This window comes from Panthera uncia (assembly GCF_023721935.1).
Source record: "Panthera uncia isolate 11264 chromosome B3 unlocalized genomic scaffold, Puncia_PCG_1.0 HiC_scaffold_1, whole genome shotgun sequence".
Classification (NCBI taxonomy): Eukaryota; Metazoa; Chordata; class Mammalia; order Carnivora; family Felidae; genus Panthera; species Panthera uncia.
In genome coordinates, this window is record NW_026057582.1 from 96,977,716 (window position 1) to 96,991,244 (window position 13,529).

The following is a 13,529-nucleotide window of genomic DNA, read 5'->3' on the forward strand; positions in this document are numbered from 1 at the left end:
CCAGGCGCAGTCGGTTAAGCCTCCGACTTCAGCCAGGTCACGATCTCGCGGTCCGTGAGTTCGAGCCCCGCGTCGGGCTCTGGGCTGATGGCTCAGAGCCTGGAGCCTGTTTCCGATTCTGTGTCTCCCTCTCTCTCTGCCCCTCCCCCGTTCATGCTCTGTCTCTCTCTGTCCCAAAAATAAATAAAAAACATTGAAAAAAAAAAATTAAAAAAAAAAATAAAAAAAAAAAGAATCCCATTTAATACAAGCAGTGAAAGATAATCTTTGAGAGAGAAAAGTTATCTTTCAAAGTTTAGGGATAGCTCCCAAAACATAACTAGATTCCCTTATTTTTATCAGCTCTTTTTAATTATCATCCCCATCTTGACTTGAATTTTCAAGCTTTAACACCTCCTGTCCTACAAAGTTTTTTTCTGCTACATAAAACAGCACTTTCCTTTAGATTATACATGGCTTCCAGGCTATGACATTGGCAATATATTTTTATCTTCTTTTTCTATTTCCTCAAATTCTGAAAAAATTACTAATCCCAAAGCATTTGGTAGAGTTCTCTGTAAGTAGAAGCATTTCATGTTTCCCTTGTATGCCTACATTCTTCCCTATATAGTAAGCTAAGTCTCTACATTTGTCTGTTAGCCACAGGGCTTTTCTTTGTCCAATCGGGAGTGGGTAAAAATGGCCTGTGGGCCAATTTCAACTCTCTACTGATCCCCACATACAATGCATAAGTTATACCAAAGGTTTTTAAATTAATAAATAGTTTACAAAAGGAATTTTAATTTTAGTAACCAATTTTATTTCATGATCCATAAAAATTATATGAAATTGAGATTCCAGGGTCCATAGATAAAGTTTAAATAAACACAGCCAGATCACATTCATTTTTGTCTGTGGCTGCCTTTATGCTACAATAACAGAGTTGATTAGTTACAACAGAGATTATATGACCCTGAAAGCCTGAATATTTATCACCTGGTGCTTTACAAAAAAAAAATTTGCTGACCCCTGGCCCAAGAGGTTTAAATCTTATAATCAAAACAATAGAAAACAAACAAACCAAACACTAAGTACACAATAAAATACATGTATACCTGACAAATATATGGCATTTCACCGGGCTTATGATTGTCCTTCATATGTTGTAAAAGAATATGCTCTGTTTCAAATGATAATTCACAGATTTTGCAAATGGCTAAAAGTGGGGGGGAAAAGACATTACACCATTTTAAGATGCACACACACACACAAACAGCAAATCATTATGTTGTATAACTGAAACTCTATGTCAATTATACCTCAGAAAAAAGTATCGTTACCAGGCAAACACAAATATATATGAATAAAATTCATTTTATATATCTATATCAATAATAACAATAGTATTGGTGGTAGTGACAGACAGCAGCTATATAGTTTTTATTGGTGTGCCAAACACAGTTCTAAGTACTTTACTTACATTAGCTCATATAATTCTCATAACAGCGTTATGAAACAGGTATTTCTATTATTCTCATTATTCAAATACTAAGTTGCCTAACATCACATAGTTGTATTAAAAGGCAGACCTGGGGGGGCGCCTGGGTGGCGCAGTCGGTTAAGCGTCCGACTTCAGCCAGGTCACGATCTCGCAGTCCGTGAGTTCGAGCCCCGCGTCAGGCTCTGGGCTGATGCCTCGGAGCCTGGAGCCTGTTTCCGATTCTGTGTCTCCCTCTCTCTCTGCCCCTCCCCCGTTCATGCTCTGTCTCTCTCTGTCCCAAAAATAAATTAAAAAAAAAAAAAAAAAAAAAAAAAAAGGCAGACCTGGGATTTGAACTCAAGCTATCTAGCTCCGAGATCTGTGACTTTAACTATGACTGTATTTGTTTTTTTCATTATTTTCATATTTTAAAACTATGATCTGAGTTTTTTAATTTAGTCCCCCACATATAATGCACAGGTTATTTACCTTAATGAATTATTTACAAGAGGGATTTTAATTTTAGTAACTAGTTTTAACAGTTAAAACTTTTTCAATTTTGCCCCCAAATTCCAAAGTCTTTTTCTTAGTCTTATTTTCCTAACAAGCTTCTTAAGGTTTTCTCAGAGTTACATTGTCAAAATTGATAATATCCAATACTGTAACTTACTAGAAAATTCATGAGGTGTATGTGTGCTTTCAATGTGACACTGCAGTTGAAATGGTGTGGGAAACTGACGGTAGCAATGCTGGCAGGTGGTGTGGTTTTCCCAGCTCTCACTGCTCTGCTTCTCAAGTTCCAAGTGGTGTTTCATGTGGTTCATAAACCTATAAATGATTGTCAACAGGTGCAAAAATTCAGATTTAAAAACACAAATGTAAAAAATAAGTATCTGAATCTAAATCTTAAAAATACAAATACATTACTCAAAAAAAAATCTCAAAAGCCTTAAAGTCTTCTAGAAAACTGTGTATTTTAAATAATCACTTTCATTAAGTGGCTAAATAAACATCTTTTCATCTTTGTTTTAAAAGAATTCATCAATGTAATTAATATGAAATCTCAATAATTTGCTCTAATTTTAATCATTTCAGATTAAAATGTTTTTTTAAAGATAAAAAAGCAGTCTTTTTTTCCATACACAAATACTATTTACATTTTTAAATAAAATTTATTTACTTGAAAGGAAGGAAATAAAATACTTGAAAGGAAGGAAACCCTACCACCAAAAGCAGCTATAGTCATGAGAGAAATCTTTTAAGGTTGTGAAGATATACAATAGATTCCAACTTTTTAAAAGACAAATTACTGGTATTTTTACTTGTGTCTTGGTTTCTAAATGCATGTAATAGCAATTTTAATGCCTACAATTACGAGAACCTTTTGTTTTATTTAATGATACCGGTTTACTGTTAGCACAGACCGTTCATTTTAACTTGCAGACTGTGCCCTTTGTAGGCAACGTCCATTTTTCAGTTTTACATTCTGCTATTTCAGCTTCCCTAAAAGGCTTCTTATGAGCAGGAACTATGACCTTCAACAGCAAAGAGTGCAATAAAACTGGGAACACCTATTTAAAAGAGCTTACTGAAGCTTTTTACTGAATTTGAAAGTAAAGTTGTAACAATTTTTAGTCTGGGTCAACTATTAACAATTACTCACTTTGAGCCTGTAAAGGAAAGAATCTAGAAAGTAAATGATAATGTTATTAATCTGGATAGCAGTCACCATGAAGGCTATAACGTTTATCTCTTTTTCACACCTCCACAATACTACTCTTAAACAGGTTATGGCAAACTCTGAAGTATCTTTTTGTCCTCCTTTGGTTTTAACACCAGATCTACAAACACCTATAGAAAATCCTAGTCTTGGAATATTTATATAGAGAGATATGGTCATAAGCCATTAAATTTTCACCTCACAACTTTAAGCAATTCAAGTGTATCTATATAAAATAATCTTTTAACTATCAAGCTTTCTCTCAATTATTATATGAGCCCCCATCAGGAACTCATGCTCTCAAACCAAACTATGGAAATGAGGGAAACAGAAAAACAAACTTCTTGCAAGATGTTCACAGAATAAAATAAACCTAACCATTTTTGGTGACATTCACTGTAGGAAACAAAAGAAAAATACCACACCACAGTATGTTGATGAGGCAGAGAAAAAAAATCTATAGCTATCAATTTCTTACCATTCTCTATAAACATCAATTTGTCTTCCCAATTTTTACTGTTAAAATATTATTTAACACATCTAACTCCTTTGGTTATGAAGTATTAACCATTAAGGTTACATTTACTCAACAATTAGTATTTTAAAAAATGCTCAATTCCTGGATGTTATAAGTGCTGTTTGCTTAAAATTCCTAAATAATCTGGTACTCTAAAATGTATAACTACTCTTCTGAAAAAAATAACAAAAAAAGGAATTGTTAATTTTCGTATGTTTAATATTAAGTGGGCTAATCTCAAAGGAAAGGCAAAAGCTGTTGCTGAAATAACTTAATATCATATATGTAATACTTAAGTATAACAAGGAACTAAGTCAGTGAAACATATTTGTATGCATGCACCACATTTATTAACATGATTTTTCTGGTGTATTTTACTATTAAAGGGGTAATAATATGGAAATCGGTGACAGAATTATACTGTAATATTGTTTCAGTGTTATATCAAAAAGTACAATATCTCACGGCCCCTGGGTGGCTCCATCAGTTAAGCAACTGACTTCGGCTCAGGTCATGATCTCACAGATCGTGGGTTCCAGCCCCACGTCAGGCTCTGTACTGACAGCTCAGAGCCTGGAGCCTGCTTCAGATTCTGTGTCTCCCTCTCTCTCTCTGCCCCTCCCCCTCCTCATGCTCTGTCTCTCTCAGCTCTCAAAAATAAATAAACATTTAAAAAATTTTTTTTAAAAAATACAATATCCCTTCTGTTAAACTACTAGGACCATTAACTATTGATGGCTGTTAAAGTTTAATAAAAGGAGATAAAGAAAAGTGAAAACTCATATGAAATAACATACATGAAAGAATTTGGAAACTATAAAGCACCACCATAAACAAAGCTTTAATAACTGTTATAGGAGTATATCACAATATATTTCAGGGTTTTTCCATATCCTTCTTTTTGACGTAAGAACTCACAGGAAAATGAAATAAATACTAGGTCCAGAAGTAACCTATTGGTACCTAAGAATGCTATTTACAAATAATAGTTATCAAGGGTAAACATAAAAAGGCATACATAGGTATGCTTGTATAAACACACACACCAGTGATGTCTGCAACTTACTTGGAAATGTGTGAAAAAAAAATAGTTTGATATATGATATCAAATAGATGTATGATAAAGTACAGTAAAATGTTAATGGTAGAATCAAGGTGGTAAGTATACAAATATCTGCAGTAAAATTTTTAAAACTATGTTGAATGTCTGAAAATTTTTGTAACAAAATGAAGAAACAACCTTACCTAATATAAATGTCAAGCTACATAACCAATGAAAATACCAATCAATATGTCTTGTTACTTTGTTCTTGTTATGTACTCATTAATAGGATGACAACTACTAATATTCCATGTAACACAAAGATTACAAAGTAAAGGTCATAAAATTTAAAGCATACATGTCTAAATCTTCAAAATTACACTGGAAATTAAATTTGTAATTTTTGAAGAGGTTAAATTTTGAAATCAGAGACAACATGTTTCCTAGAACTGGTATTTCTCTAAAGAAGATCACTTTTCCTGCAAGGTAAATGTTCCAAAAATTACAAATATGAATTGAAAGATCTGAGCATTAAATAAGATTAATATGGAAGAGGTCAAACTAGACAAAACATACTGAAGTGGTACTTCTTGTAAAGTGAAGAAAAATAAAATTCAAAAGCAGCTAAGAATGAAAATAATCTCATGAAAATTCCTAAAACCCTGATAATATAAGGGAAATGTTAATTTTCCCTTATTTGAAATAAAATTTGTCCTTTCTTAAGTTATCTTAAAAAGATACAACTAAGTGGATCCAGGAGTCAACTCTGAATTACAAGAAAGAACAAGTTTTTCAAACAGGACAATCTGCCTTTGTTCTTTAGTAGAAAGTATTAAAATTACTTATCTAGAATGGCACAGAGAAATACAAGATAAAGATACAACATTTGTATCTTTAGCATTCCAATTTTCAAACACAAATAAAAATAAGTATTTACATACCTAATATTATTTTTAAGAATTTTCAAGCAACTGAAGCATTTAAAGGTTGTGTGAGTCTTCTGTTCTTCCTGAACATCTCCTTCATGTTTTCCATAATAAAAGTCATTAACTAACATGATCAATTTTCCTTTCTCTGAATCAACAGTCTTATTTTTATTTGCTGTACTTGAAAATTCTGTTTTAGCCAGTCCTAAAAAGTTATTTATCATGTCTGGACAACAGTACTGAAAGAGAAAAAACATAAGTCTTATTTAACACTTAAAAAAGATTGGACATCAAAAAACAACTGTAAGTTTACAACAAGGCCAGACCATGTTAAAACTATGCTTGGTAAATATCTGGGAAAATATTCACCAAAAGTTTGTGGTACATACTCACATTCTAATAACAATAAATACCTATTATCTTAATAAACAACAACAAAAAATTTTTAAAGAAAAACTTTAAAATGAGAACTTGGTTACTGACCTAATAATTTTTTTCCTTGCAATTTATCTTTTTGGATATAAATATTGAATAATAACTTAAATGCTTAACTGAAACTAAAACTTATTCAGGGTGCCTGGTTGGCTGAGTGTCTGACTTTTGATTCAGCTCAGGTCACGATCTCAGGGTTGTGGGATTGAGCCCCACTTCAGGATCCATGCTGGACATGGAGTATGCTTAAGATTCATTCTCTCTCTCTCTCTCCCCTCCTCTGACATTCTCCCTCAACCACTGCACATTCGCCCACTCTTAAATAAATAAATTAAATAAATAAAAAAACAAACCTTATTCATTTCACACTCATGTCAAGATAGAGTATAGATAGGAAATGTAGGTTATATGCCATAATGTAGATGTTTCATTATCAAGTGATATATGAAATTTCATAATATCTAGTTAGAACTAAAAATTGAGTACAACTAATTTGCCATTGCCCAGACTCAAGATGCTAGAAAATGTATGAGTTAAAAAAAAAAAGCAGCAGTAGTAACACCCTGAAATCTAGAATGCTTAAATTTTTGAAGGGGAAATTTAGTTCCTCATGAGTAAACTCAAGATGTCACATAAACTGGTTCTAAAGTGGAATACTTTCATACATGAGCTTTTTTTTTCCCCAACAAGATTTAACTAATTCATTTATTGTACATCATTTTCAGTTGTAGAATTTCTCCAGGGCAGTTTTTCTCAAAGGTCAGTCCAAAGAAGACCTACATTAGAAAAACCAGGAGTACTTGTCAAAATGCTAATTCCTGGGCCCACTTCAGATCCATAAACCACAATGTCTAGATACAGGGCCCAGAAATCTTTATTTTTCAACAAGCCACCCAGGTAATTCATTTATAATATAAACCAGCTGACTTAAACTCTTCTTAAATGTGTTACTTAGTAAATTAATAACAACATTAAAGAGTTTGAAACTCTATAAACACAACTCTATTCCATTTCTAAGGTAACATCCATCTCTTCTTCTGCCACATCGAAATGTTAAATCACTGGTAAAATGTTCTGAATCACATGAGAAGCTGTTCCAAAACAGGCCTATAACATTTCCTTCAATTGCATTTATGCTTTTCATCTATCAGTTCTGAAACCTTTAAGAAAAAAAACACCAAGAAAAAAATCTAAAATAGATCTATTTTAGATCTAAAAGAAAGGGGAAAAAATACTGAATAAAATGGGCCCCAAAACAATGACATAACTTGTGATTTAGGAGTTAAGGTTGCATCCATAAGCGAATTTAGGACAAATACATTAGGTCCTTAATACTACATGATCCTCTGTAGTCAACCACTCAGAATAAATACAGTTGAAATGAAACCACAATGAAAAGAGGGAAATGAGAAGGGTTTTCTCTATATGTTTCTAGATATTCCTTATGACACACATAATATTTAAGAGCTGAACACTAGGTAAGTCAGGCTATTTCTAAGGACTTTTATAGGGCTAAGTTCCTTCTAAAACAGGCTGGTTTTGAATTTAAAGATAAATGGAGAAAAGGATAGTTCAGAGTAAATCCATCAACACTATCAGAAAAAAACTCAAAATACATATCTTATTACAAGTGATGTGTACCGTAGTATCATTTTGATAGATAAAACCGCTGACCTTAACTGCAATTTTACCATTGGAGTGATCTCAAACAATGGGAAAAATTATAATGCACCAAAATGATATATATGGAATAGTGTCCCTAATTAGAAATGTGGACAATCACATATATTCAAACAACAAACCTGGTTTTCAGACTGTAGGAGCTATTGAGTCATATTTGAGATTCAATACTTTCCTGCAATCTACAAAATAAGTAGTCTATAGTAGAGTGTGTTACAAGGTTATATTTTTCAGAAACATCTAATTTGGTACACCCATAAAAGGTAAAGTTACCTTAATTACTCATAAATTACGATATACATAATAGATGATCAACCGCTTTCTGTGCCTCCATTTTTTCTTTTAAATAAAACAGGATCCGATTTTAAAAATAAATATTAAGTCTCAAAGTGTCTTTATTTTTTAGTATAGTTGTCATACAATACTACGTTAGTTTCATTCACAGTATCTTTTTTTTTTCATTCACAGTATCTTTTAAGCAATGTTTCAGATCCCTGTAAGACAGATGAGTAATAAATCACTGAAAACCAAGAACGGACAACCTAGTTCAGAAAATTTAGTAACTGAGAGAAAAGCACAGAATCCCACAGAAAATATCCAGAAGTCAAAAGGCAAGAAAGCAACTTAAATGAGAATTAGGCCTAGAAGGAAGGTTTTACAGGAGGATAGAAAAAGCTATGGATGGTATGGCTGAGGTATGGTCTAAGATCACCTGGTCATCTTTTATTCAGTCTAAAACCCTTTTGGTTCTAGCCCTTCACTGTAGCTCTAGGTTATCCCTTATTGTCCTCGGTTAGCCACTCGAAAATGTTAAACTTTAATGCCATACACTGTAATTTTAAACAGTAGATACCATCTTAGCACCATTTTCATCTTCAGTCCTCCCAGTAGACGGCCATGTGCTAGTGCTTTGTTAGTACCTAAATATTTAGGTAAGATTTTCAGAACAAAGAAGGAGAGATGCTATTTTTAAACACTAAAATACAGAGGTGCCTGGGTGGCTCAGTTGGTTGAACGTCTGTCTTCAGGTTCAGGTGATGATCTCACAGTTTGTGAGTTCAAGCCCCCTGTAGGGTTCTGTGCTTATAGCTCAGAGCCTGGAGCCTGCTTCTGATTCTGTCTCCCCCTCTCTCTGCCCCTCCCCTGCTCACACTCTGTCTCTGTCTCTAAGAAGTGAATTAACACTAAAAAAATATTTTAAATAAAAAAATAAATAGTAAATTGGAAGTTCCCATATGATCAGCCTACGTAAGTCAACATTTCCCCCTTTTCCTAGGACTCCTCCAAAGCCACAACAACCAAATTCTAAAAATTTCACTTTCATTGAAACTAAGAACCATATAAAATCCACAGACTCTACAACATATGACAGCACTACCCAAAGCAGCCAAGATCAGACAGAAGACATGCAGGTGGAAGTAGAACAGAGAAGTCAAAAGGACCCAATAGTAACAGATCTTAGAAAGTGTCAGCAAAAATTTGCTAAAGATGAAAAACACATCCTGAAGTGCAAAGCTATATCCTTTCTTCGCAAAAACAGGTGCAGAAGCTGGGGCAAGTAGGATGACAGAAGTCCCTCAGACTTCATTTGGTACAGAGAAGTAGACAAGGCAATGCTATAAAATCAGACACACAAGTCACATTTGCAGGAAACCTTCTGCCCAGCAAAGAGTTATTATATAAACCAGCTAATAGAATGTGAGATTATTATGGCAACCTTGGCTTCCCTAAAGGAGCTTTGTACAAAAGAGCTAGCCCAAGAAAATCCAACTTATTCTTCACTATGATAGAAACTTACATCTGAACAAAAATACTTTAGGATAAAAGAAGGAAAACGTAAAATTCAGACAAAAACGCCATGGAGCAGATGCAGATGAAAACAGTGAACAAAATTTTTGTTGCAAATTTTAAAACCTTAATGACACAACTGTGTCTATTTGGAAGACCATAAAGCAAGAAGAGATGGCAAGACCAAAAAGACATTAAAAAGAGTGGCAAAACTGAGGGAAAAGTAAGGAAATAAAATCAGAGAGATAAAGAGAAATTAGACAACAGTGGTGAACAGGCATTGGAAAATAAAATGAAGGACACAGAGGTTAATAATAAGAAGAGCAAATAAAAAAAATTAAGTGTTAAAAGAAGAAAACATTTATGCCAGACAAAGGACATCAAATGAATGCATACTGGACAACATTCTCCTCTCCCCTTTAAAAGGCAAAATAATTACATGGAATAAATATTTTTAAATATTAATCAAGAAAATTACACTAAAATAAATTCTCAAATCCCAACACTAAGTCATGTCATTATAAAATTATCAGTCTTCCAAAATAAAGAAATTCTATGGACTGCATGCAAAAAGGTCAAATCACTTACAAAGGGCAAAATAATTCAGGCTTATCCCAGATTTCTCAACAGCAACATTCAATATTGTAAAACAGGAGCACCACAAACAAGATCCTCAAAGTAGGATCCAACTTACTTTATATCTGGACAAACTGTCTTTTGAGAATGGATAATCGAACTGTTTTGAATATGAAAGACATCAAAAAATGCTGTTCCCAGGCCATGTTTGAGGAAATTACTAGAGGATGAACTTCAGCCCAACAGATAACTAAAACCATGACAAACAGACTGGTAATCAACATATTTACTGTGAAAAAAGATTAAAACAAATATAGAAATAAGGTTAACAAAGTCAAATGCAAATGTTATATGCCCTGGCAATGAAAACATTATACAACCAACAAATAAAAACTGGGAGGGGGTAAAAGGACAGTAAGCATAAGTAAGCTTGAGAAAGGTCATAGACTGCCTCACATATAATAGCAGTACACCAAAGAATATCATTTAGAGCTACCAAACGAAGTAGTATATGTATGAGCAGTTTTAATAGTACAAAGATAAATACTCAGAAAAATAATAATGACTAAAATCAGGCAGGAGAGGAGAAGGTAACAACGAGTGGGTTAAGAATACTTTAACCAACTCTAATTTTACAGAATGGCAAAATGAATATAAGACTACTAGAATTATATCAGCATTAAAATTACAAGGGTAAACAAGAGAACAAAAATACAGCTTCCCTAAAAACTGAAGCTACATACATATGAAGCAATCACATGGTGAAAGACTTTTAAAAAAAGATAATAAAAATTGTCACAGAACCAAGACCAAAATAAATCATATCAACGAATACAAGTAAGTTTAACATAAGTGCCAAAACAAGAGATTTTCACATAGGATCACAAACCAAGAGGCATAAAGTGATTCAGGGTAAACAATATATTAGGCAAATGGAAACCACAGGAAAACAAGGGTTGTGAGCCTAAAAGTCATCAAACATTAAGACAAAAAAAGAGAATATTTTATATAAATGCTAAAGGAAGAGGAAGTGATCCCCCACCCCCACCCCTGGAGTGCAGGCAGGGACCACATATCATGCGCCATGGAGAGGCACTTCTCCAGTACCACGGCACATAGAAGGGAAGTTTGAATCCTAGCCAAGCACAAGGGCACGGGAGTCAGAGGAGTGAGAAAGACCACCTGGTCTGCACCCAGCACAGCAAGGGCAGTTCAGAGTAATTTGGTACAACGGGTCCATGGAGAAGCAATTGGGGGGCTGGGGAACGGGTCGCCATTTTTCCCCCAACCACTACCAAGGTGGGGCTTCAGGGATTGGTCCTAAGGGCCCACAGTGGAGGGAGGAACTTGCCCACACCAAACTAGGCCCCTCCGTACCAGGTATACTGCATATCTACTGGCGCGGGATAGAGGCAGAGGAACCAGACAGCCCCTCCTCCAGACCAGTGCTGCTGCATTGCCTTGATTAATTCTTGGACAATTCTTGTTACATAGATATATTCTTCCTTCCTTTTCTCCTCCTTATCTCTTCCCTCCTCTAGTCTGGTTACCCTGGTTGTTAGTTTATTTAAGGAGACATATTTAATCCATTCTCTTGATACATATTCCACACCTCCTTATTTACTTTCCTTTCTCTCCCCCCATATATGGGGCTAATCAAGCCCCATAGTTTCTCTGTCTGGGCAACTTTATCTTCATTTCTTTCCCCACTCCACACCCCCCTTCTTTATTTTCCTTTCTCTCTCTCTGGATTAAGCCATTTAGTCTCTCTGCCCAGTCAATGTTTATTTTCTCTTTTTCCTCCCCGCCCTTGTCACTTCTCTCTTTGTATATGCTCTTCCATCAGCACCACCTCCACCCTGTTCTTTATTTGAGGCTGGTGTTTCTTGCCTTTGCTTTCGCATTGTTTTGTTTTTTTCTTTAACCTGCTTGTGTGTTTGCGTGTTTTGTTTTCTGTATGTTTGTCTGTTCACTTTCCTTTCCAAGGCTACTTGAAGGAACAAATCAAAGCACACCTGGTGGAGGGTCCAAAACATCACTACGAGTATGAAAATAAAATAACCAAAGTCACAACAACAGAGAGCAAATAACACTCTCCAAAAAAACACTTCCTGAAGGTCCAGGCCCTGGACAGTGTATGACCCTCCTTTAATATAGCAGTGCTTACAGGTGCAGAGCACATAACAAGTTTTTAGAACTCATAAGGGACAGAAAACTAGCCAAAATGACAAAACAGAAGAATGCTCCTCAAAAGAAATGCCAGGAGAAGTGACAGCTAAAGAATTGATCAATACAGATATAAGCAATATAACTGAACAAGGATTTAGAATAATAGTCATAAGATTAATCGCCGGGCTTGAAAAAAGCATAGAAGATAGCAAAGAATCTATTGCTGCAGAGATCAAGGACCTAAAAAATATTCATGATGAATTTTAAAAATGCTATAAATGAGGTACAAAATAAAATGGAGGCAGCCATAACAAGGACTGAAGAGGCAGAGGGGAGAATAGGTGAATTAGAAGATAAAATTATGGAAAAAAGGAAGCTGAGAAAAAGAGAAAAAAATCCAGGGGATTTAGACAAATTGAGAACGAAGCAATTCAATCAAACAGAACAATATCCATATCATAGGAATTCCAGAAGAAGACGAGAGAGGGAAAGAGACTGAAGGTATACTTGAACAAATCATACCTAAGAACTTCCCCAATCTGGGGAAGGAAACAGACACTGAAATCCAAGAGGCACAGAGAACTCACTTCAGAGGTAACATGAATGGATCTTCTGCACCACATATCAGTGTGAAACTGGCAAAATACAAGGATAAAGAGAGAATTCTGAAAGCAGCTAGGGATAACTGGGCCTTAACATATACAGATAGACACATAACGGTAGTAGCAGACCTAGCTACTGAAACTTGGAAGGCCAGAAAGGAATGGCAGGAAATCTTCAATGTGGTGAACAGGAAAAATCTGCAGCCAAGAATCCTTTATCCAGCAAGCCTGCCATTCAGAATAGGAGAGATAAAGGGTTTCCCAAACAAACAAAAACTGAAGGAATTCATCACCACCATACCAGCCCTATAAGAGATCCTAAGGGGGTCTCTGTGAGTGAAATGTTGCAAGGACCACAAACTACCAGAGACATCACTACAAGCATGAAACCTACAGAAAACACGATGACTCTAAACCCATATCTTTCAATAGTAACACTGAATATAAATGGACTAAATGCTCCAATCAAAAGACATAGGATATCAGAATGGATACAAAAACAAGGCCCATCTATTTACTGTCTACAAGAGGCCCATTTTAGACCAGAGGGCACCTTCAGATTGAAAGTAAGGGGATGGAGAACTACCTATCATGCAACTGGAAGTCAAAAGAAAGCTT

General features: G+C 34.9%; 1 protein-coding gene across 6 annotated transcripts in view; it reads right to left on the reverse strand.

Moving 5' to 3' along the window:
• Positions 1 to 13,529, reverse strand: part of ZNF280D (zinc finger protein 280D) — a 145,150-nt gene that overhangs the window by 76,236 nt on the left and 55,385 nt on the right. For all 6 annotated transcript variants that reach the window (XR_007453827.1, XM_049613678.1, XM_049613677.1 and 3 more), the window contains 3 exons: positions 5,680 to 5,903; positions 2,130 to 2,287; positions 1,095 to 1,195 (listed from right to left, as the gene is read on the reverse strand). Coding sequence is in view for 5 of the 6 variants with exons in the window: in XM_049613678.1 (XP_049469635.1) it covers positions 1,095 to 1,195; positions 2,130 to 2,287; positions 5,680 to 5,903 (483 nt within the window). In the remaining variant the exon portion in view is untranslated. The remainder of the gene's footprint in view (positions 1 to 1,094; positions 1,196 to 2,129; positions 2,288 to 5,679; positions 5,904 to 13,529) is intronic.